General features: G+C 43.9%; 1 protein-coding gene across 1 annotated transcript; it reads right to left on the bottom strand.

Annotated features, from left to right (window-relative positions):
* Positions 1 to 2,659: 2,659 nt before the first annotated feature.
* Positions 2,660 to 24,603, bottom strand: LOC103814008 (dual specificity protein phosphatase 13-like). The gene is made up of 5 exons (XM_009087470.4): positions 24,143 to 24,603; positions 19,049 to 19,077; positions 5,561 to 5,756; positions 4,193 to 4,413; positions 2,660 to 3,085 (listed from the first exon to the last, which is right to left on the bottom strand). The coding sequence occupies exons 3-5, from the start codon at positions 5,707 to 5,709 to the stop codon at positions 2,859 to 2,861; spliced, it is 597 nt and encodes a 198-aa protein (XP_009085718.1). The 5' UTR covers positions 5,710 to 5,756; positions 19,049 to 19,077; positions 24,143 to 24,603; the 3' UTR covers positions 2,660 to 2,858.
* Between the last annotated feature and the right edge of the window lie 1,115 nt (positions 24,604 to 25,718).

Genomic DNA, 25,718 nt, shown 5'->3' with positions numbered 1-25,718 from the left:
CTGAGTACAAGGGCCCAGGCTCTGGCCTGGCCCTGCCGGGAGCTCGCTGCTGGCAGAGCTGGCTCTGGGGGCTGGCACTGCCCGGTGCAGGTGCTGCCCGCACTGGGCTTGGTTTGTAAACAAGCTTAAACGTACTTGCCTGGTATCGAAGCTCCCGCGCTGGGGTGTCTTGGATTACCTTTGTTTGAATAATACCACTCACTTTCCTCCTAACGTGCCACCTGCACAACAAATTTCTAGCCTTTCCGGGTGCTCAGTTTATTCAAAGCCTATTTTTAATTCTCTTAATTGTAACCCGTACTCCGCTAGCCTGTTTGGACCTGCAGCAGCAGCCGGGGTGAGGCAGCTGCGAGTCTGAGCTGTGGAGAACGCCGGGTCTCAGGCGGTGCCAGCGGCTCTGACCGGCCGGGGGCGCGGCCGCTGCCGGGACACGGAGCCTGAGGGCTGCCCCGCCAGCGGGGGTGCCACGGCTGCTCCTTGAGGGGCAGCTGCTGCTCAGCCCAGCTGAGAGCCGTGAGGGGATGGCCGGCCTTAGCCCGTGCGCGCGGCAGCCGGGTCCGTTCCTGTGGTGCCCTAGCCTGCCAGGCGGCGCGGGCCGCCCACGGCGAGACAGAGCCAGCGCGTTCCAGAGCACAGGCTGCATCGTCTGCCCCGGTTCCCCCGAGGTTTGACCCGAATTCGGAACAGAGCGGCCAAGGCGCGTCCGGGACTCGGGCCACGGTGGCAGCGCCCGCCGCTCTGCGCGGCCCCGCCGGCACCCTACCGGGACACTCCCGACCGGCCGGGGGCGCGCCGGGCCGACCGCGCCACCTGGCGGCGGCAGCCGGAGCCGCTGGCGCGGATGGGATGCGGGGTGCGATGTGGGGTGGGATGCGGTGCGTGCCTTTGGAAGAAAAGCCTCGCGTGAGACATCGCAACCTGGGAAGTTGCATTCTGTGCGTTACTTTGCTGTGTCTACAGTATTTTTACCATCAGAGTAAGCTCCAGATTTCCATTTTTACCAGTCAGTGTTATAAAAGTGCGGTAAATTGTATCCTGTGAAATGTGTTTAATGTGCCCCTGTTTTAGTACCCCCACTGACTCCTGAGCTCTGCCCTTTGCCCCAGCCTGAAAATGGCTGGTTGGTTCCTGCTTCTGAGAGGGGAAAGGATAAGAAAATGTGGTTCTGCTTGAGGCTGGGGGCATCTCTATAGACAGATACACTGAGGGGTTTTCCCTGACTTGTTCTGTAAGTTTGAATCACTTTATGAGATTTAATTGGTAACGGAAACATTCATATTAAATTTTGACTTGGGTCTGAAGCATATTTTTAATTTGGCTATTCCTGCTTACTGAGGTTTTGTTGCCTTTGTAGAGCAGCCCTAGGGCTCATGAGGAGGTTTTCTTATGCAGGGAACTAAAGCAAAGAAGTGTTCCCATACTGCTCTACTGCTGCTCAGGGATGTCCAATCTACAGGGTTAGTCCAAAGTCAAATCCCCTGAGACATCCTTGGTATGATGGTCAGATCCTCAGTGCCAAATACTCTGCTTTGTGCTCTGGCTCCTATAGTCTGGCCCACAGAGCAGATGTAGGTATCACCTAAGAGTATTATAAAAGGTGCTGAGTTGTCTGTCCTGAAGGCAGAAATTAGCCTTGTAGACAATACTGGAAATGGCAAGGAATGTTTTCCCTTGCTGCTGTGCTGTTTTAGAGTAGCCAGCTCGCATAGGGGGGAGTATTCATGCCTCTGCATTCCTGAGTTTGGTACTAGGAATACAAACTGCCATCCCCAGCTGGCTTTGGAGCTGGCTTTGTGCTGCAAATGCTTGTCCGCTGGGAACCAAAAGCCAGATGTGCTTCACATAGTTTCCAGGCAGCACTGATCCATGACATGACAGTAGCTATTGAGTGCTCTTGTGGTGGCCCAGAGACACAAAGATGAAAGCCTGATGCCTGTCAACACCTCCCTTGCCATTCCTGTGCGTCTTCAGTTTTCACTTCAGTCCACCTCACAAAAGCAAATGCCACAGAAGATGATGTTGCAATGTTAATAACCTTTTATTTTTGAGAAAGAAAATCCCAAGCTTTGTAATTTTTAACTGCCAGATAAATGTGGGATACATTGAACTTTGTCAAATATTTTCCTGCACCAGCCTTAGCTGGTAACCTACCTTCTTCTTTAGAAGCATTTTCTGCAGCATTTCCTGGATGATTTTTAGTTTATAAGATGAACAATATTTGAATGCCCTCTCAAGCCAAAAAGGAAAAGCCTATTGAGATACCTGGAATAATTTCTTAGAGTGGCTTACATTGTTTCCCAGCTGCTCTGCCTTTAAACAGCTTACCCCAACTCAGGAGCTCCACCAATTGTAAAAGCAAGAACTAACCAGTGCCAGATTCAAGTCTCAAAATATAAACCCTCTGAGATACAGGGAGCAAAGGGGTGGGGGATAGGTTCATAAGAAAACTTCTAAGCAGTACTGTAGCATAAATAATATGGCATCTTTCACCTCAAATAGCCTAACACTTCATAAAGTGATATGAGCTCCACTACTTGCTGAAACACAGCTATTTCTGAAGTGGAACCTGATCTCTTTCTCTTTTTTTTTTTTTTTCTTTTTCTTTTTTTTTTTTTCTGGCTAGCTAGCAGACAGCAATGTTTTAAGGTGGAGAGTGAAGGATAGAGTATACAACCAATCATAAATATAAATCTAGGAAGGCTTTGCAAAATGGAAAGATCAAGCAAAATCTACTTTTATTAATAGCATGCATCCTGGTGTCCCATAAACTTGTGTTCTAAATTTATAAATGCAGTTCATCTGGAAGATATGCAGGCAACTCCAAGAGGATTTTGTCCTCTTTCTTCAGCAATACCCTCTTACAGGCCTATGGTGGCAGATGGTCTGCTTCTTTTCCTCTCTTCGTTCAGTTTAATGTCCAAGTCCCGGAGCTGACTGAGGAACCCCGAATTCGGGCAGATGTTTCTGTGAGCACTCACTGTCTTCAGAGCATCCACAAGTGTCATGTTTTCATGGATCATTAGAAAGGCAAGCACTAAAGTTGCTGAGCGGCTCACTCCCATGGCACAATGAACGAACACCTTACCTGCGCAAACAAAAAGGCACAGCAAGGTGAGTGTGCTTTACCATTTCTAAAGTGGAAAAGACAAAGGGAGGAGAAAAAAAATAGTAGAAACAAGTTAAGAAAGCAATGGTGATAATTAGTGGATCTTCATGCTTTCAGGAAGATCACCTCTCAGGCAAGGTGGTATTTCATACTAACCTCCTGCATCTAATTTAGGCCTAAGATTGAAATAGTTGAAATTTTCTGTGGAAGGAGAAGCTTTCTGTGACTAAACTTGTTAGTATAGTTTTCTGTGGGAAAAAAAAAGTTTTGGCAGAAAAATTTGGCCCAGCCCTGACTGTGATCACTGGCAAGTCCCACAAACTCTGTGGGATAGTCTGCCTGTAAAAATGGAGTTGTAATTTACTGTATCTCAGCAGCCCAGTGTGAGCTATAACTGAGGATTTAATAAAGCACTCCAGTGAAAGCAGCAGATCCTGCAGCCAGTCGGAGAGCAAACTCTGGAACAAATGGAAATTATGATAACTAGGCCCTAATCCAAACTCTGCTGACAAAAATTCAGCAGGCTGCAGATCAGGCTCGTAGTTTTTGACTTAGTTCATTAACTTCTGCTGCTTCTCTAGCTTAATAGACAGGCTGAATAAAGCTGCAATTCTGTGAAGTACTTGAGCGTGTGAAGCATTCGAGCCAGCACCGAAGTGCTGCTGTTCCCACAAGGAGCAGGAGCAACATGCAGGGCAGGATCCCCAGCTGGAGCCCCTGTCAGTGTGTGAGGGGTGGGGGCACACAGATCCTGCTGATCCCTACAGGATGGGCCCATGGGGCAGCATCTGCTGTGCTATAACCTCTGCCCTTCCCTCTTCACTCCAGTCCCAGAGCTTGCACTTCTTTCCACCATGCTGGGTTGGGGGCAGGCAGTCTTCTGCAACTCCTGGGGACCTGGCACAGCCAACTTCCCTGCAGCACATGGCATAGGCACTTTTCTCCATCCTCTGCTCAGTGGCTCTGTATGTGCTCCCTTGAACCATATGCTGATTCTGAGCTCTGTTGGTGCCTGTTACTGCAATGAAAAGTCATTTGGCTTGTGTTGAAATTTCCCCTCAAAGCTTATCTTTGCTTCTCTCTTACCTCCTGAAGAGTTTAAGGCCTTGCGTATGAAATTGGCAGCATCATAGAAGAAGACACTTAAATTGAAGGAAGGATCATCAAATGCTTCTACTCCATAGTACTCTATTTTCAGATCTGCATAATATTTGGCTCCTGTGTTGATGCTATATGGTCCATCTGCTGCATTAAGGATATGAGTAATGTTGAGGCTTTGAAGTGTAGTTTTGCTCCTAGCAGCCCACCTGTTGAAAGACAAGAAGGGCACATTGGCAACGCTCCTAACATTCTGCAAAAATAGCATGGTTTAAAGTTAGTGCCTGCTCCCACTACGGAAGGATGCAGGAACTGCATTGTGCTTACAGAGGAGCAAATTTCAAGCAGCACATAGTGCTTTGCACATGAAAAATGTAATATGGAGGTGTGGAGAACAGCGGGAGCACAGACTTGCCAGTGGGTTTCTGTCAGTTAAACAAATGCCTCCCATCAGATAATCCCTGGGAACATGGCTTACTGTATGAAGTGGTCAAGATTTTCCTTAAATATTTGTTTAGGAAATTTGAGAGCTAATCTCTCATTGGTAGTGTACCTCATCTCAAGAGAGGGAGTTCACACAGATGCAGCAACACCTTGTTCCTCGTTTGGACATGAAGAGGATGCATTGTGTTCACCAGCTGGGTAAACCCCACTTCCCACCACAGACTAGGACTATAGGCATTTGACAAAATTCTGAAACTTAACTGATATATTCCCGAGGAGGAGGAGTAGCTAGGAAAAATGAGGTAATGATCTAGGTAATCTGCAGTAATCCAATTGGAAGGAAATAGCAATAAATATTATTGGTCACAGGACAAAGGTATTTGCATGAAAATTCATGTTTGATATTTTCAGTTTTATCATCTTTGAAAGAAAGCTTGGATTTTGAATGTCAAGATCACTATTGTACAATCCATTTGGGTATTCCTCCTTCTGGGTTTTAATCTTCCTACCCCTATTTGAGTGTTAGGGCTACTGGCCTCTTGTCTGCTGCCTTAGAGCATAATTTCCAGGCCACATAATGCATCTCAAAATTGATCAATTTGGCATAGGTTCTCTGAGGACTTTAGTCTAGAATAATTTTTACCCTGCTAAATCTATGGTGGCTCAAAGAATATAAAAAGCCAATTCAGAAAGGCTATGAATAATCACCATTTTGCATGTCATATGTTTCTTGACATCCAAGCTCTTTACATCATCAGTTTTGGAAGCCTGTATCACAAAACCATTCCTGAAGACCCAAAAGCTGCTCCCCAGTAGTACCACACCCTTTCCTCCTCCTCCTCCTCCTACTCCCAGGGACTGCTTAACAATAGGACCAAATAACAGCTTAACAATAGGACCAAATGTTCTTACGCATCTCCCAGGTAGATATTTGGCCAGACTTGGTCCACATGATTATCAGAGCCTCCTCTGAGCCACAGGAGCTGCTGAAGATCTGATAGTGGTGGTGTTTCATAGGAAGTGCTGCTAGTCAGAGATGAAGAGTCTCTGGTGTGAAGCATCTTGCTGCTCCTTTACATGCACTCAGGCTGTATTAGGGACAGCTTTTCTGAAATGAATTGAAAGTAAATTTTCATACAGAAATACTATTCCCTAGAAAGTAGACCTGTTCATTACCCTCCAAATAGGATTACATTATTAGAACTAGTGTGTGCAGCAGGGCCTGCAGGCATTGCTAAAAGCATCCAGAGAGCAGGACTGACTCAGGGGTAGGACTCTACAGATATGTAATTCTTCCCCTGAGAAAGCAGCATAAGATCATGTGATTTCATTTCTTGTCAAGTAACACTATTGGTAAAGAACATCTGCACCACCTGAATGCAGACTGGATGAACCTTGTAGGCACAGGTAACATTTCTCTTTTTGTTGAAGTGCTACCAGAGTATTTGGGTACACTTGATTCTGATTAGTTAAAACTGGAAGTTTTTGAATGCATCAATTAATTGACTTACAAAGCTTCTAGGGCCACAGTAAAAATCTTAGGATGTGTATGTGAATGCCATCTGTATTGTGCATGTGTACACATATACAGTGTGTACATACAATTTTATTTCATTTATAGTGATGCATTTAAACACACCTACACACATACATACATACATAGGAAAGGATTTTCACATGCATATAAAAACACATATATATTGTATATGTCTGTATGTATAGAAAGAGTAATTGAGAGGATTTGAACTAGTTTTTCCTCTCTCAGTTGAATATCCATGGACACTCAGCTATACTGGTAGTCCTGTGCCTGTCTGTCTCAATCTCTCCTCTGGGACCTGTTCCACTTTGTATAAATAATGTGATAGCTACTTCCCTCCAGAGAGGGGCCATTTCTCTTGTCTGAGGGGCAGGGTACTTACCAGAATGAGAGAAAAAAAGAGTATGTTTGAAATTATAGAGCTAAAAGTTCTGGCATTGTTGTCCTGTTGAGAATCCCATCTAGGGCTCCCTCACAGGTCTCTGAGATCACAGAGTCTGAACCCTCACAAATCATGCTGTGGAATATAGGCAGCCCTTTTGCAATGCTGTTTGCTGGTTTAGAACCAGCAAGCCCAGGTCAGATGGTTAAGTTGGAAGCTAAGCTCAATCAAGAGCAAGATATCCAGGCAGTCCCTTCTCTGAGACTTTAGGAACATTTCTCCTGCCTGGATCTCATGATCCTGAATTGCTGTTCTTGCCCCCTGAAACTCATGAGATTTATTTGGTTGCTTGTTCTTACTAGAGTCATGATCAATGTGGAAGGCACACTAGAATTCTTCCCAAAGTAGGGTAAATGGTGTTTATTCTGGTATGGCATCAGCTTTCACTCTAATGCCTGAATGCCTAAATCTAAATTTTGGGTTTCTTTTCTCAGCAATTTTAGAAAACAAGTGTAGATGGGAGCTTCAGAAGTCATCTGGTCTGTCCGCTGCCCCACAGCAGCAGCAGCCATACAGATGTTGCTTCTAAAACAACAACTTTGTCCATGTACATTATTTTTAACAATGTAGGCCGATTTGGGGAAGAAGCAGAAAATAAGGAAGAATATATTTTTGCTCACAGAAAAAGAAGAGAAGTTGATGTGAGGCATATTACTGAACATGCACATATATTTCTGAGTCCTCAGTCTAAATTTGCTTCCTTTGCCCCCTCCTCCCCACAAATGTTAAGTGCAGTTATAGCTTTTTGTATGTTCCAATAAGAAAGAGGTCTCCTTAGGGTAACTACTTAATAAGCAAGATATGAAAAGCACAATAAAGATGATGGGAGACATAGGAAAAAAAAAAAGACTAGTTTTACTTTTAATGATGGAGGAAAAGAACTGCAGGGAAGTAGGGAGAAATATAGAGATAAAAGCCTAGGTATTTTTCAGGGCAGATAATGTAAGATCAAGAGCTTTGGTAAAGGACTATGTTGTGCAATCCTAGCCCAGATTAGCATGAAGAATAACACAGAAAGAGATAGTATGCATTGCCCTACAAGTTTTACTGCCTTGTGAAAGTCATGCACTGTGCTCGAGAGTTACTGCCAGCATCTTCATGATGACCTGTTTGTACTTCCACCGACACAGAATATTGAGCTGAAGCAGTTAAAGAAAATCAAGAATAAGATAACGCAGCTTCTACATCAGGAGATTAATAGGACCACGGGCTCATTTTCAAGCAGCGTGGCTGACTCTGAGTTGCTGCAAATGGTTAAGGGCTGAAGTTGTGGAGCAGATAGATATCAAACTCTCACTTCTCCTAGACCCTGCTGCTTTACACTTCTATTGTAGCCTCTCAGTTAGTTTCAGTAATGGAGATGAATGGCAAAGAGAATTAGATTGTGTCTTGTCCAAGACCTGACTTTGAGGAGGTTCTCCCAAAATTGAGTCATTTTGGTGCCAGTGACACTTCACAGATGACTCTTGCCTTTGCAGTCAGGGAAATGCTTTGCAACCAAACTCCATTTCATAAAGCAATCCTCTTTCCAAAAGGTGTGCCAACATTGTTTTATTCACATGCCTAATGTCAGACAAGTGAGCTCCTTGTGTCAACACAAGCACGGCTCCTCCCAAGAACACAGCTCCCGCCTGCGCTGCACTGTCTTGAAATTGGAGTGCTCTGCAGGGCCTTCAGGGTAAGCCTGGAAATAGCTTTAGCAGATGATTGGACTAATGAGGAAAGCAATATGAGTTTTTTAATTGAAGGCCAGGGACTTTGGTGAAGGTTTTCCCCCACCTTCTACTTTGAGATACTGCAGAGGTAGCAAAAGTGCTGCCACTGATTACATTTCTCTTAGCTTCCCCCTCTGGGTGGCTCCCAGAAGCTGCTCTAGTTGGAAATAGTGACAATAGGAGGGCAGGAATCCCTGTACCTGAGGGAAAAATTTCTGTCTTACAAGGTCACTAGCATTTTCTGCAGAGATTTAAACCATGGAAGTAGGGTAGGATTACTTTTCTTTTAAGTGTGGTCATCTCATTAGCCTTCCTGCCTTCCTTCCTTCCTTCCTTCCTTCCTTCCTTCCTTCCTTCCTTCCTTCCTTCCTTCCTTCCTTCCTTCCTTCCTTCCTTCCTTCCTTCCTTCCTCCCTTCCTCCCTTCCTCCCTTCCTCCCTTCCTCCCTTCCTCCCTTCCTCCCTTCCTCCCTTCCTCCCTCCCATTTTTTTCTGCTTAAAACTAAAACAACAGAAACAAAACAACTCAACCTATGGGAGACTTTTGAGGCCAGACAAAGATTTTAACTGCAATCCACAAAATACAAGGTAGCACACAGGCTTTAAAACTGTCTTGTCATTTTGCATCATTTCCCACCCACTTGGAGCACTGGGGTACAGCCCAAATGGCCAGGGCCAGCTTAGACCCGTCTGGCCTGTGGAGCCTGGGTTTCCCCAGTGGTCCAGGAGTTGCCCTGGAGGTCCAGGCTGGAGGTGGCCATAGGTGACATTTCCTGGCTGCAGGGAGCACCCAGGAAAGGCTGTGAGTGTCTGCATGCAGCTGGGGACAGCTCCTAAGGGAGTCAGTCATGCCAGGACATTGTCTATAACAACCTAGGGGAGCTTTGTATCTCCCCAGTATTGTCCAGCCACTTGAATACTACAGTCTGCAAAGCTTTTTGGTTTGGTTTTTGGTTTGTTGGTTTGGTTTATTTTTTTCCTTCCTTTCTCTGTGGTGGAAATGATTGCCATTTTCTACTGAACATCTCTGGAAAAAAAAAAAAAAAAAGAAAAGAAAAAATCTACACAAACGCCCCAGTGACTTGAATCGGCTAAAGCACTTAATAGATTTGTATTGCACTTGAAGATTCTAGTGGAAAAAATCTGAGCACCATTTTGGGGGTAAAAATGCAAAGACTCCAAGATATTGCATAATTAATTTTGTTATTTCAAAAAAATTTTACCATTTCCATTTTTCTATTCAGTTACTTTGTTTTGGAATTTGTTCTTCTGTATTGCACAAAATATTTTAAAACATTGAAACAAATTAAATCAATGAATCATTGAAACAGATAAAATCAATGTCTGGAGTCCCAAGAGGAATCTGACAGGACGATAGTTGGACCCAAATCATCTTTGCTCCTTCCCTTTTGTTAGCACCTTCCTGGCTGGCACATCTCTGCCTGTGGTTATGCTGATAACCCAGATGGGGACAGGTGTCTTTCAGTAACAAGTCCTTACATGAGATTATTGAGAGCCTCAGGCACAGCAGGGCCTGTGGATACTACAATAGCACAAACCCAACCTAACAATAACATGATACAGAAAGCTCCTCCAGCCCAATATCCTAAATGCCTGTATCAAAAACCTGACAAACTAAATGGTTCAAAATTCCAAAGCATGGGGTCAGAATATAATTCATGTGAAAGGGAAAAAATTTAAAAACAGCCTGTTGATGCATTTGAAAATGTTGTCTACTCTGTTTTTTTCCTTCTCTTTTCTCTCAGCAACCATCTCAGCACTCTTCTTTTACACTCTTTGCTCTTTTCTCTCAGGTAATGTGTAACTATGGCTCTTTGTCCTCCTGATGGAAAATTCCAGATGGAAAGAAGTGTGTTTCACAAGGAAATGATCATGTTAGTGGAAATAATCTTTTAGATACTGTAACATGAAATATGATCTTCCTTCTTGTTAAGAAGACCCAGTCTGTGTCGCTACACTTTGGTCAGAATCTGATGCTAAGAGAGCCCAGGAGTCTCTTGAGGTAGAGCTGAAAGCTTCGTGTGCAGAAACAGGCACATTTAAAAGCAATAGCAAAGTTAAAACAGCCAGATGGGAACCTAGCAGGCAACCGAGAGGGGAACTCTCTGTTTTCCTTGCAAGCCTACAGGGGCTTGTTTGCAGGAATTAGAATCTCTCACCAGCAGTTCACTGCAGCTCTAATACCAAGTGGTATTGAAAATGAGAAGCAGGTTATGGTTGATGGTTTAAATGAGGTACCTATGGGAATTTAGAAATGAGATCCTGGACTTGTCTTGGTGTAGACTGTGCACATGGCAGAGCAATATTGCTTTCTTGGCTGACTGCATCATATATTATGGCCTTTTATTTTGCCCACAGTCAAACAGCAGGGAATAGTAGAAGTTCATTGCTCCAGCTCAGTGTTCAAACTCTGATCTGCCTCACTAGAGGCAGTGCCCCTGAATAATGAAAAGCAGAATCGGTCCCTCAGCCTCAGAGCAGGTTCATGTTCAATGCAGCATTGTATAAATGCTGCCGTTATTTTGGAGTGAAGAGAAAGGCAAAATGTACAATTAAAGCTCTGTTTGGTTCAGATTTTAAGAGAATTTACTACCTGGGAAGGATGCCAGATCGAGGGCTCTGGAAAACACAGCCCGCCCTTTAACTGCAGTGTCAGGAAAGAGCAGGAGCAGCCCTCCAAGCCTCCTCCATGACTTCCCCCTCAGCCCAGCCCAGCTCAGATTGCAAATGCCCCTCACCTTACACTGGCAACCGCATTTTACAGGGTGGGAGAAAATCTGAGTCTTCACACCTCGTCACCGCTTTGTCTCCCTCCTGACATCTCCATTCACATCCGGCCTTGTACATTTATGATGGGGCCCTGTCACTTCTCCAAACTGAGCCGGAAGGTACCAACTTCTGCTTGCAAGGAGTCTGAGCCGGGCTGGAAAGCTGAAGGCTCCTTCCTCTGTGAGCCCTCCTGTTCCTGTGTAGGGCTGCCCATGGTGATGGAGGCGCTGTGCCGCTGCCCCACAAGAGCTGCCTCCACCTGGGGAAGGCAGGAATGCACAAGGCCATTTCAGTAGAGGGAGCAATCGCAGGGCAGGGCAGGTGCTAGGAATCAGCCTCAGACAGGGTTTGGATAGCCAGAAGAGAGCTTCTGGTGGTGAGGCAGGTCCCAGCTGAAATGGGAAGACATGGCTAGAAACAAGCATGCAGGTGGAGGTGGAGCCCAAGCCTCTCAGCTCAGAGGGACACCTGAGTGAGGTGGGGAGCCCCGGTGAGGCCTCCCAGCAGCCCCATCCCAGGTCACACTGTTGTCCTTGGATAAGGCAAGCCCCCGGGGGGGGGCAGAGCTTGCTGAGCTCAGTGGGGTGAGCTTCACCTGTGCCTTGCTAGTTTTTGGGAAGAGGGTGTTACCTTACAGTAGCGCTCCTGGAGAGCATTTCCTCTTCTCTGCAATGTAATAGACCTGTAAATATTTTCCCAAAACTTGTCATTCCAAGGGGTAGAACCCTTGTGTTGCCTCCCTCCCTCCTCCCCCAACCCTCCTGAGTCACGCAGCCTAGGAAGGAGCACTTGCCCACGCACATGGCTAAGGCTGCAGGAAAGGATGACTTAAAAATGGAGGCACTGGTTGGAAAAATGGGGAGTCCTGCTGGCAGTGACAGGCCATGGCTGTGGCATGACGCCAGCTTTTACATCTGCAGCTTTCAGATTCAAAAGAGATAAAAAAAGAAGTATTACCTTAGCAGCTGGCATCTCTAAGCTATGGAATGAACCATCCCCAGCAAGACAGCGCTGCCCTCCACAGGCTCCTAGCACAATTTCCGACTGTCTGTGGATATATTCGAGCCTAGGGTGATGCTTTCCCCTTTATTTCTCCTCTGGGGCATTCCTGTCCAGGGTACAGCTAGGAATTCAAGCCCCCCAAAACTACTGATTTTTTTGATGTGTCTCAACTGTGCTAATGCTTCTCCCTGAATTAAAATTGTCTAGTCTTAAGTTCTGCTGCCAGCAGCCATAACTGTGCTGGATGCTGTAATCAGGGGAGCACACAATCATCATGCAGCTAACTGCTTCTAATAGTAGAAACTTCACTCTAATCTTACATAACACCAGTAATGGAGCAGAGAGGCTGTGGCATCTGAAGAGCCTAGAAAGCTTTCTTGGGCAGCTCATGCCCTGAGGGCAGAGAAGCTGCAGCTGCAGTGAGAGCAAGAAAAACAAAATTACCTTGATATTGATAACAGTTCAGTGAGTACTGTCACAGCCAGCGCTGTGCCAAGACTTCACTGGCATCACAGGCTGTCGATAGGTGTAAGTTATGGTCAGTTTTGATAAAAATGGTGTCAGAGGCCAGACTGAGAGAGGGATGTGGGGAAATAATGTCTTGCAAGCTTCAGGAAAGACAAACAAGGATGTTAATATATTGCTATTAAAAGGGGCTCCAAAGCACTTTGACTTCTGCAGGCAGTATGGATTTGTGTGACTGTGGATTAAAGGGTTTTTTTTCTTATCCTTGATTTACTCCTCAAATGATTTTTATCTGACTGCTGTATCCGTACAAAATTGACAATGCTGTCAAGTTTGCAAGATTTCAGAATATTTGAAGGCATGAGAAAAGGGTTTTGATATTCCTCAGTCATTTGGCAGGGGTAGCTTTGAGCTGTCTCTCCCTGCACTTTTAACTTAAGTAGTGAAGTGCTCTCCTTGCTTTGCCTTTCTTGAAAGGGTACATACAAAAAAGGCACCTTTTTCTAAGGCTGACAAAGCTGTACAAATTCTTTGCTATGGAATCAAGAGCAAACTTCAAAACTCTGCAGTAGATCTATTTTGGCACTTGAGTTTTTCAGGCATATCATAGAGCTTTCCAGTGACATTCTCAGCTCCATTGGGGCAGAGCGGAATGTTTTTTCTTTTGATTTTTTTTTCAACTGCTGACTTTAAAAATCATTATTTGATTTTGATTAAGTAATCTTTTTAAAAGATTGTATGTTACAGAGGAATTGACCACTGATGAGCACATGATAATAACTAAAAGGAGATATTAAGACATAAAACTGGGATTTCCTGTCTCTTGCAACTTTTGATTATGTGTCTAATGAATATTTGCTCCTCATTTCTTACCTTAAATTTGAAGAAATACAAGTGAGTGGTTTTTCTGTTGTACCTCCCTGGTTCCAGGGTGCCAGGTAAATCAGAGTGAGGTAGGAACTGCCTCATCAGGGGGCAAAGCAGGTTGTGCAGCTGCCTCTCCAGGCTGTGAGGGATGAGGGCCAAGGCAGTTGGGACGTGCTGTTGCTCTCTGGAGCTCCCAGTCCCAGGGTTACTGGGAAGGAGTTTCCCTGCCTGGCCCTGCTACAATATCTCTGTGAGAAGCAGGCAGCACCAAGCCTCACCACTTCTGAGACTGAAGCTATGCAAGCCTTGCAGTTGGTCAGGCAGGGCAGAAGCCAGAAAAGGGTTGTTTTGTCCCAGCAAGTTTTTGGAGAGTGTTTTCACTTTATTGCCAGGTTCCACTATATCTAGCCAGGTTTTATGCTGTTGTTTTTCTGATTCTGTGTCATGCCCTAGGTGTGGACTGTAGGTGGATGGCAAGGCTGGTAGGTAGGAGATGGAGGGGAGAAGAGCCTCCAGCAAAGCAGCAGCCTCAGGGCTCCCAAGAGGGAGAGCTGAGCAGAGCTAGAAGGAAGGAGCATGTCCTTGCTGGAGGTTGTGCCTGCTGTAGGTGGTTTACAGCAGACAGTTTGGGAACACACCGCAAACAGAATGGTCCATTTTCCCAAAGCAAACCTCTGTGCCTCCAGCACAGCCTTGGGAAGGCTGGCCCCTGGCTGAGAAAGTTGCTGCAAGCAGCAATGCATTAGGGACTGCGACATTCTCAGGTACAATGGCAATGGGAGTCACCTGTGAGCTATAAATAGCCCTAGCATCCTTTCTCTCCATGCCTGGAATCCAAGAAGTCATTTTTGCGGGTGCTAGTGAAATGAACAAAGCTTGGAAGAGCTTCTATTTATATTCTCTTTGCAGGCTGGAAATTTTCTTAGTAAGTAGTGACTAGTTTTTCTTACTGACTCTGAATTTTGCATTTACTTTAAGGGGAAATACTGGCATTTTTTTCTTTTTGAATTAAAAAAAAAAAATCATATATAATTTTCATATTTTTACCTCATCTATGTGGGAAGAGCTATTGTGACAGGACAGCTGGGATCACAAGTATTCATTTTGAAAAATCCTCTGTGCAATTGCAGGAAAAGGGGGAAAAATCCAGGAACCTAGATTCAGTCTTATATAAATCTTACATGCATTTTTAACAAAATAATGAAAATGTTTTGGTTTAGAATTAAGCAAATAATGCAAAATGTTTGGGCAGGTTTTGTGGTGGTTACATTGAGAGACCAGACAGCAATAGTGGTTGCAATAAATGGAAAAGCTTTACATGCCTATCAGACAAGATCATCCTACAGTTTGATAAGAAACAAAGATGGCTTTGTTAAGGAGCTATGAAGACCTGAGAGCAACACTGGCAAAAGGAGCCTTTTCAAAATATTTAGGGTCCACTTGATGAAGTCTTGTCATAACATGATTAAGTCTCACCTGTAATGAAACTCTCCTTTGCTCTTTATAGACAGCAGAAAACACAAAGGTCTACAAAACAGACACTTTGCTCTGGGATAACAAAAGAACCCCTGCTACAAGATCAGCTAGTGGAGCTGGAAAAATTAGTCAAGCATTTAAATATGCAAGAGGGGCTGTATTTTTTTCGCAGTGATGCCAACTAATCTAATTCTACATTAGAATGTTTTACTGACAACCCTTGTCTTAGGCCAGCGGGCAGTGCTGCGGCTAGCGAAACGCTGTGATTTTTCCTGCTGCCACAAGATGGCAGGAAAAAACAATGTTGGGGAATTTAAAAATACACGGAGATAGGCCTCGCAGAACGGAATACACTACTGCTCGGCATTTAAAGGGAGAACTTACAAGAAACTGCACGTTGGATGGAAGAAAAATGTGACATGCATGGAACTAATTAGATTGGTATTGACCTGGGTGTATACACCAAAAGATCTACACCGTATCCTTTCCCATGCAGGTTTTGTGTATACGAAAAGCCTGCAACAGTGCTCATTTTTTTCTGAACACTGTGCAGTTTGGCCTGGTTTTGTTCTGCTGGCAAAATCTGTTGTACAAACCAGTCCAAGACATAATGCACTCACCTAAATAAAAAGCAGGGTGATTATTTTAGTCTTTTATACTGTCTCTTCTTCCATATGTGGTTCTCTTCCCATTTCCTGTTCCTCCAGCCATAGTAGAAAAAAAGCCCAGCTAGAGGACACTGCTCTGGCTTTTGGGAGACACGAGGGACAGCAGCTGGGCAGGAGGGCACGCCTGGGTGCTATACAGGCTGTGGCACTGGGTTGCTGGGCTGGGCTGTGGGGTCATATCAGTGTCCCTCCTGCCTGTTCTCCTGGGAAAACTGGCCCTTCAAAGCAATGGGTGTCACAGGAGCTGCTGGGGCTCAGGAAGAGGGCTGGAAGGGAGGAGTCTGGGCTGTTCATGCTCTCTCCCCAGGTGCTTTCACTTCAAATACTTTTCTTAAAGGAAGTAAACCCTCTACAAGAACAGAAATTGGTTTGGAAAGTACAACCAGACTAGCTGGGGGTTTTGAGTCATCGGGAGGCATTCCTCCTCAGCAGCCAGTGTGGTGTTCCCCTCCATTCTTCTGACAGATAAAAGAAAGCTGAGGAAAACTCACAAAGATTATTGTTCACCAGGAGCTCGTTAACTGGTAGAAGTTAATTGTAAATGGCACCTCTGTGCAGGCCCGGTGGGCCCCGGCCCTGGTCCCGGCCCTGCCACACCACTGCTCCCCAGCATAGCCTGGCCTGGCCTGGCCTGGCCCGACCCGACCCGACCCGGCCTGGCCTTCCCTCACCGAGACATGCAGGACGTTCATCAGTGCCTTTGCAGTTTTTCTGGTGAGGGGACAAAGCTCATGGTCATGGCAGCTGTGCTGCCCCGTGGCAGTGGCCTCCCCACAGCCTCCTCCAGCTGAGGCTCCAGCTAAGCCTGCTCCTCACCCACCCAGCCTTCCTCCTCACCCAACCAGCCTTCCTCCTCACCCACCCTGCCTTCCTTCTAGTCCATCCAGCCTGCTCCTCAGCTGTCCATTCACCTTTCTTTCTCACCCAGCCTTCACTCCTCCTTTTCTTTTTTTCCCCCACAGCCCTCACCCCTCCTTGGAATTGATGGAGGCAAGGGGCTTGTTGGGGGCGTGAGAGCAATTAGGGACTTTTGTGCTACGACCAGTTCTTCTATTCAGTCTGTAGTGATTAAAAGTATCAAGAGGTTTAAGTAGCCAATCTGTTGAGAGCCAAAAGCCGGAGGATACATAGCTGTCCTGTTTCTTATGCTGGCTTTCTCTAGACTCTGCTCTGACTTGATGGAGAATGAATAACTAGCCAGCCCTTCAGGTCCAACCTGCACAGGCTCTTTTCCCACCTGTCTTATGAATGCTGTGTACACATTACTCATTACTAAATACTGAATTCTATAACATGGGCACCAAACATCCAGAATCTGCCTCCCAGGCTGGCAATACATTTGTCATTATGAGCCAAGGTTCATTTCACAGTGACAACATGGAGGAGAATTAAAAGGCAGCAAGAGTGAAGAAGCAAAAGCAAAATGCTTAGAACAGTTTTCAATTGTTGAGATGATGAGGGAAAAAGAACTGATAATATGGGTGCCCCTCACCTAGGCAGGCACACCCTTGTCCCATGACATGATGCTAAAACAGATCCTAATGCCTTCACACCTTTCCAGATTCTGATCCTACTTGGATTTTAAAGATATTCTTTCTTGTATTGCTTCTTTTCATAAAATTACTTTGGTCCTAGCTTGGTTCTGCGGTTAGCAGCTTCATTTTGTGGTGAAAACAAGTGATGAAAGGTCTGCAGTTGCTGGCAACACCACAAGAACACTGCCAGCACCCAGGAGCCTTCTTTTGCTGTTTGGCTGTCTACCTCTGAGTTATGGGGTCCCACCTGCTATTTAAAAGTAGATGAAACCTTCCTTGAAATTAATAGTTTAAACTGAGCACAAAATTACTTTGAATTTAGCTCATGCAGGACATCCTACAACCTGGGTCCTTTTGTCAGGCTTTCAGGAACTGATCGTCTAGGTCAAAACAGCTCCAGGGTATGCTTAATCCTGCTCTGGATGTGAGGTGAGCAAGACTTTGCAGATTGAGGTGTTAGTAGTTATGTGTGTATGGAAAAAAACAACACTCTCTAGACACTTGCTCCCCTTCGGTGCTTGAAAGGAAAATTCTCTTTTAGCACTAAAGCATTGACTTCAAGTCTCAATTTGCTATCTTTTATAGAGAAAACAATATTGAGAAACCATTTACCACAGGTAGTTTATCCCCAAAGCAAGGGCTGTCCAGGAATTTGAAACCACTGGGTAGAAGGGATTTTCTATTTCTATTTTACTGGGTAATAAAACTCTATCTGAGTTTTTAATTTTTGTTCTGTTGAGCAAGGTATATATGCTTGAGAGGGAACAAACACATGTGCACATCAGCTCTGAAGGGAGGAACCCCCTGTACAGGTGACATAATCTCACTCATGGTGCTGGATCATGTCTTGAGAGGTTACACTGACCCCTGCTCTTCTCTGCAACTTTCCACTATTGCCACAAGTAAGGGCTGAGATTGTATGGGTCAGTCTTAAGCCAAAAGATCTAATCTGATTTGAAATGCAGGGGCCCATAGCTATGTGAGCTTAATTGGGCCCTTCTCTCTATTTCTGAGACTGTCAGGCACAGGAAGGGGGCTGCTGACTGTTGAAACAGAAAAATGTGTCACAGAGCTGAGGTGCTTTTCTTATCCTGACTTACTTAATGTCTGTCCCACCTCCTTCATCCATAAAGATGTCTGTCATGCCTGTCCCATTTTCTGCCTTTCTAGGTTCATAAACAATAGTGATTACCAAGTAACTTCATCTCATCTCTCTATTAGCTTAACCATTCCCTTGATGGATCACAGACTGGGTGATGACAGGCAAAATCTCTGTCATTAAAAACTCAAACTCCCTTTGCTCTCAGAGGTGCTGGTATGCGATGGAGCTCCCCTTGCACACAGGCAGCCTTGCCTTCTGCCCAGTTACATCTCCTCCAGACAGGATGGTGTATCTTGACTTTACAGCTGCTCTGTGTGGCTACACATGCTTTCACAGCAGGATCTATCAGCACCAACCACCTTCCTTGCAGGGATCTGAAAGAGTGCTGCCTTTTGTCACAGGAATAAGCCTGCTGTCCCCAGAGAACATAAAGACAAAATCCTGGCCAAAGAGGGAACCATGAGAACAGAGCTAAAGTTATGACTTTGTAGATGTTTATCTTCAGTCTGTATTTGATGTCTGGATAATAAGATGACCAGTCTCTTACAGAAATGTAAGGCAGGTTAAACAACAGAGGGGCACAGAGTGGTTTTCTTGAGCTGCAGCACAGAGCATGTGCAGGGCCTTACCATTCCCCACTTGCCACCTTTGTGGCTGATGGATGCATTCATGCAGTGTCTCTTCCTAAGCCCTTCAGATCTGAGCTGTAAGTATGGTTAATACAGCTGTGCTTTTTTTTCCTAAAAAGAATGGCTTTCCCTTTGTACTGTTTGCATTTTTTCATGCTGCTTTGGTTCACTCACCGTTTTCCTCAGTTTGGTAAAGAAACTGTCTGTGAAAACAAGAATGGAAAAAAAGAAAATTATCAAAGACAGATTTTTAATATACAAGGGGAAAAGATGTTTCAAAGTGAGTCTGTCGGGTTATGCACCTAAGTATTATTTCTGCCCTTGAAAATCTTTCACTTACAGTGCTTAATGGGTCTGTGCAAATCCATTGCTTAAGAGGTAATTGGCCATTTTTATAGAAGAATCAGAAAGAAAAACACTTCAGGCTGTTGTTCTAACCATTTTTAAAAAAGGGGGAAAAAAAAAGAATTATGGAAAGAATATGTTTTAGGGCATCATCCAGCCTCTCTTGAAACTGTGCAATTCACTTGGTGAAAACAACAGCAGACACAATGAAATGAGTTGTATATAAAGAACTGAGATCTCAAATGTGATATTATGCAGAAAGTAAAGAGTCTGTACTAAATAAGTAACAGCTCAATGTTTTACCAAGGGTGCACTTTGATTTTGATGAATGTTAAAAGAACCTTTAGCCTTGAAAATAAAGAGGATAATTTCTCTCTAGGCAATGGCTGCTCGTGAAAGCCATAAAATAAGAGCACTGAAGCCCTAATTTTATAGTGCTTTTTAAATGATTTTCAAATGGTCCAGCTGCTTTGTGCCACAATAGCACAAGGCAGAGATATTTACGCTGGCAATAACAAGCATGCATCAGCCTGCCCAGGCTGCTCTCCGCAGGCAGCCTGCGGGAGGCGAAACACACGTGGAAAGATGATACTTGCCAATGTGGATTGATCACAATCACACCATGGTCAGAGCAATCCTGGGAAGACGCTTTTTCCACCGGACAACTTGACTGTTTTCCCTGTCTGTGTGTTGCCTGCGAAGCACAGGATCTATGCAGCTGGCAGCACTGGCTCTATGTTGACACTTGAGAGTCTGCCAGCACTGCGTGCCTCTTAGGCCATACCGTCCTTGTTAGACATCTCCTTTTGGAAACAGGAGGGCAAACTCACCCCTGGGTTACACTGCTGGTTTGGGGTGGGAGTTTCCCCAAAGATTAGCATGGCCCCAGCTTTGGTGTTCTGATGGAACACTGCATTACGTTCTCCAGTCCTCAGCCATTGAGCATTTATTGTCACCAGGGTGAGAAAACTGTCTCCCATCTAGGTGACTTGTACAGGATGGGCCATATTTTCCCCTTTTCATTTGCTGATCCAAATTAACAAAACAGGTTAGCAGCTTTTTGTGTCCAGGGATATACTTAAGAGCTTTAATTTTAAACAGGGGCCTATTTTCTCTTGGAGTTGAGTTTTAAGAGTTTTAATGAGCAGAATGGACACCAAATGAGGAATGTATCCCAGAGGAGTACCTAGCATATTTGCTGCCTTCATTTAACCAATTGATTGAGGAATGAGAGGAGCATGCAACATTCAGAAATATTCTATACCCTAAACAGAGAGGAAAAATAGATTTGATGCCAAAGCTTTAGGTCATGTTTCTTTCATCTTTATCTCATATTCAGATTATTCATCTGACATTTCTCTTTGTCACTTTGTGTTCTTTTAATTTCGTAAGAGTTTAGAGTTTACAGAAATGTATATGTAATATGTATGTGTATCTTAGTTCAGCAGCTTGATGGAATTGCTCACGACTGGGTAACTCTTTGGGTAGCATTGCCTAGAGGAAAGTGGCAAAATATCATAAGGTAAGCCAGCATAAAGGAAGAAGACCTGCTTTTTTCTAAGAATACAGCAAATAAAGATTTTTCCTTTCAAAACAGAAAGGAATACACATAGTGCTGTACCAGGCTGCACAGAATAGCGCTATGGTCACAGATTGCATAAATTTGTACTTCTGCCTCACTCTCATCTCATCTCATCTCATCTCTGAGAGATCCAATTTACAGCAGCTGAGATAAAGTAGCCTCCAGGGTATTACATACAGCCCTTTCATAAATCAAGAACTGCTTTTTGTTACTAGAGATCTGAGTCCAGAAACAGAGAAAAACACATGGCATGAGGCTTTGTAAATGGCCAACTGGCATGTCTCTGCAATAGCTCTTTGCAGCTTTTGGCTATTTCTCAAAAGAGAAAGTAACTATTTTTAGTTATTTTTGTTGTGTATTCTGACAAATCAATACAGAAAAATTAAAAATAATAAATTGGTGATTTCTTCCTGAGAGAAGCTTGCTTCCCTTTTATAATTGCTCTTCTTTTTTCTCTCCTGTGACAGAAGATACATTCTGATGATTACTAGTACACCATGTGCGATCCTTGCCACTGATGTGGATATGGCTTTGTTGGTCACTCCTAATCTCTCAGGATCCTGCTGTTTTCCCACGTGCCAATGAAGACATTGTTTGTAAGTGGATAATTAGGCTTACCTGAGTGGTTGAGTGACATTTAGTTAATGCTGCTAAAGTAATTTATGATTGCTTAATGCGAGTGCTGTGTAAGAGCAGCAGTTTACCACCGGGACAGGGACTCGTCATTTGCCCTTGTGAATGCACACAGAATGTACAGAAATGTGCAACAAGGTCAAAGCTGACTGTGTCTTCTATGAAAGCTCATGATTACAAGAAGCTCAAGTTATCTTGTTGCCTTGTAATGTATTCCTGTTTGTAGAGCCCAGTGCCTACCACACTCTGAGACATTTTTTCCCCTTTTGTGTAAGAAAAAGTAAGGTAGTAGAAGAATGGTACAAGTTTGCAATTTCTGAATATACTCGTATCTGGAAATGCAGAATTCCACATTATTTCACTTCTGCAAAGAAATAAGTGTAACAATTTTTACTGACTTCAGATGGCTACAATCACATTGAAGACTGCTAGCCCAAACACCTTACAAAAATACACCTCAGGAGGTAGCTCAGGTCCCTCTATAACTGGGTTTCAAATAGTTGAACACACTGAGGTTTTAGCATAGCTTGTAACTGTACATTGTTTCTTTGCTGAAGTGATATTAACTTTGCTGATCCAGTTAAACTCCAGCTAATAAACCTGCCTGCTTAAGATCAGCATGAAGTTTGATTTCTGCAGGATATTTTACATATTTTGCCCTCAGCTGCTTATTATATAGCACTTCAGAAAACATTGTACCTTTAAACCCAAAGGGTCTTGGCCTTGGCCTTGTATATCAGCAATGGCTGATAGCCAGACAAATATTTAATAATCAGTTTGCTGACAACTTCAAAGTCCTCCAGGATGAAAGTCATCATGTTAAGTCAGCCATCCTTACTTTATGATATGTTTAACTTGTTTAAAGATGCTGAACATCAGACTTCTGATAAAGGCCTACAGAGAAATAGTTCTTATAAAATACAGCATTAATTCTAGATTGATCTTTGATTTCCAAGTAGCTGCTCAGAAACTGCACATAAATGGTTCCACAGAAACAAGAAGTGACAATACATTGTACTGCTCTGGGTTATTTTAGCTCTGGCACAAGTCCTGATGCTGGCGTGGGTTTGCTCAGTAGCAGAAACATCCATTGTTTATTAACTTCATTGAGTACTGGGTTGGGCCCTAAATGCACATACTCTCTCCATTCCCCATTTCTATCTCATGAAGAGCCCATGAAACCTTAATCTCAGGTGTTATTCCTATTTGTTTTATTGATGCTGGCACAATCAAGAAAATTCCATCTGTAGCACTTGATCAACTTCAGTTTCACTCTTTGGAGTCTGTAACTTGTATTTAGGCTGATATTAGCAATCAGCTGTTCCATTAACAAAGAAACCTGTTTACATTTTTATTTCTGTTAGCTGAATGTTCTCAAAATTTAATATTTTCCTTACTACACATAAACACTGTTGTTATCTATATATTTTTTCATTATATTCTCTACCATTTCTTTCCCCCTACAAGACAGAATGTGATTGAAAGAAACATTCAAGAGTAGTTTAGAACATGTATATTCACAGGCATTAAAAGGAGGTCTTGAAATTGCACATAAAAGGCTGTCTAAAATCAAATGTTGCTGTTAAGAGAAGACAATTTCAGTGATGTTTGTCTTAAATCTTTTCCCGTACTACCTGTCAGGCTCAATTCTACAAATCCCTACTTCTGCACATGGTTCTAATAAGTAAAAGAGGTAATTTCCAAGTGTAGTTACAAGGCTTAACCGGAAAGGCAAGTGTCGGTTTCACACTCCCCTAGCGAAGCGCTGCACGTCGTTGCGGCGTCTGCCTTAGCACAGCCAGGCTCCAACCAGGGCCCCGTGCTGCTGGCTGTCCCCACCCGCAGGGCACAGGGCCACCTGCCGGCTGCCACGCTCCTGCCTGCAAGTGCAGGGACATCAGGAAGCAGGTGGCCCTCTGTAAAACCAAGTTTTGTAAAGCAGATTATTTCCCCAATGTCACCTAGCTCATTTTTTGGCTTTGCTGTTTCATAGCTAAAAGAATGGCCACTTTAGCTGTAATCAGTGGGCAATCAACAGGGTTTTTATTTTCCCCTGCTTCTCTCCTGTAGGAATTATTGTCATTTCTAGATATTTCAACAAGTTTGCAACCTGATGATGGTGGAAAAAACCCTTGTTTTGACATCACACTGGGCACTAGGCACATTGAGTGAAGATGATTGCATGCTTTCTCTATGCTCCAGAGTGCAATACCCATCTGCACAGTTTTCAGAAATAGTGAAGTCTGTTGTCATTCAGAATATCCATAACTTGTCAAAATTTCAACTGCAAATCAAGTTGTTATATAAACAGCCAAAATCAGAATACTTTTTAATGTGAAAATTTCCGTTCTAGTTAAAATTACACCAAAAAAGGTAAAAACCAATTGTTCAATTTTAAGGCTGCTTAGGATCATGAGTCTGTCTTGTGCTTTGTATGGTAAATGCTGTAGCATTTATAAAATCTGTATGTTGCACAATTATAAATTAATACAAAGCAATAAAGAGAGTCAAATTCTCTTTTTAATTGTTTTTCTGTGCAGTAGGTTCTTTCTTTAATGGATAGTCCTTTTGCTTTCTTCTGTGCTAATCTTGTCTATTTTAAGGCAATGAAGTTTACCAATGCTAATTATATAAAGTTGGACAGCATATGTTAATGAGCACTGTATTCCCCAGCCCTTCAGAACAGCTCAGCCTCAAATAACACTTACATATTGCCTATGTAGAGATTAGGCCACTCTTCACCCACGTGATTTAATTCCACTTTGCAGCTGTCCAAAATATCTGGCAGTTCCTGGGCAGAGGGAGTGCCAGGCTCAGAGCACTCCTGGGCTGACAGGGTCTGTCTTCAGGTGCTGACCCTTTTGGAGGCCTCTCGCAGAGTCAGGCAGAGGAGGGAGGGCCTGCTGGCAGCCGCTGCTGTGGAATGCACAGGCAGGGTTTTGCTGAAGAAGGCTCTCTCTGCCGCTTGATGTTCCCAGGCAGGTGGCTGCCTCTAAATACAGCTCATGCCTTGACGCCTCCCTGGATTAGCTCAGCACTTCGTCCCTGATGCAACTGGGAACAGCCAGAAAAAATGAACCTTCTGCTTTAAGTGAATCTTATGCAAAAAAAATGCTACTCTCATCCTCACATAAGCTATGGTGCTGTTCCTGCCGGCACAGAGCTTTCCCAGTGAAAGAAATGTCAGTCAGTGCAACTGAGACGCAGTCCCAAATGCCTCATGTGACCCAGTTCTAATAATAAACTACCAGGAAAGAGGGGACAGCACAGCTTGAGGGTGAGTTCAAAATAAACACCATGAGAACACTAGTCCTGGGCCTTACCCAAGGTTCACCAAGCCCACTGTCTTGTGCTTGACTGTGGCTGAAAGTGAATGCCTACAGAATGTAAGAACACAAGAAGGATTCATACTTGTGTATATAATAATAACACTCTCCCAGCTTCCAGTTGCAGTTTATGAGCTTCCTGATCTGGACGGATTTTCTAAATATTTGGCAACCCTGAATGGATTTCTGTCCCTCAGATTTTTCCACTTGAACGTCTATAGGCTTTTACTCTCTGCAGCATCCTGTGACAAGTGTTACACAGCTCATGTAAAGCCCTCCTCTTGTTTCAGACCTGATTTCTAGTGACTTCATCTGATGCCCTCAATTCTTGTAGTGGAAAATAAAATGAAGAAATGTTTTCACTGGAACTCTACATGGGTCCCTTCAGGTGACACTGATTTTATGAGTGCTTTAAGCATATTTAAGTCTGCCAGAGCTGTAGCAGTGACAGTTCCTTTCATTTGCACCTTCTCCCAGGTTTGTAGACCCTCTTGACAAATGTGTATTTTCTGAATGAAATGCCACTGGGGAGGCAGTATTTTTCCTTCATTTTGGTTCCCCAATCTAACTTGCCAAACAACATTCAAAATACAAGTTTTTATGCTGATAGTGGAAAGCAGTAAAGTACTAATGTCATGTCACATCTTGACTTGAATTATGGATAGTGTAAGTGACAGGTGAGGAGGTCCCTTTTCCTCTTAGCACATTGCAGCAGACAATGCTTTCTGTTTTAAGAAGTTACAGGACTATTCTTCTGCTTTTGCTTATGTTGACTGGAAGCTTTTCCCCTGCACAAATGTGCACTCAGTCTGTATACAAAGAAGCAATACAGACAGGCAGGAAATATAAGCAACACTGACTCCACAGATTAAAAGCACTTCTGTGATTTGACAATGCCCTTGAAAAAAGTTTCTAGCCAATTCATTCCTTCCACTGAGGTAAGTAAGTCTTGCTTACA

Source organism: Serinus canaria, chromosome 6 (assembly GCF_022539315.1).
Source record: "Serinus canaria isolate serCan28SL12 chromosome 6, serCan2020, whole genome shotgun sequence".
In the NCBI taxonomy this organism is placed as follows: Eukaryota; Metazoa; Chordata; class Aves; order Passeriformes; family Fringillidae; genus Serinus; species Serinus canaria.
The sequence above is the reverse complement of the archived record's forward strand: the minus strand, read 5'-3'. Positions and strand labels throughout refer to the sequence as shown.

What these genes read in the sequence shown, in the direction of transcription:
- LOC103814008 (XM_009087470.4), bottom strand. Translation starts at nt 5,709, where the DNA reads ATGCTTCACACCAGAGACTCTTCATCTCTGACTAGCAGCACTTCCTAT. An exon ending in AATATCTACCTGGGAGATGC is followed by an intron (nt 4,414 to 5,560) that starts GTAAGAACATTT and finishes GTCTTTCAACAG; the next exon opens with GTGGGCTGCTAGGAGCAAAA. An exon ending in GGCCTTAAACTCTTCAGGAG is followed by an intron (nt 3,086 to 4,192) that starts GTAAGAGAGAAG and finishes TTGTTTGCGCAG; the next exon opens with GTAAGGTGTTCGTTCATTGT.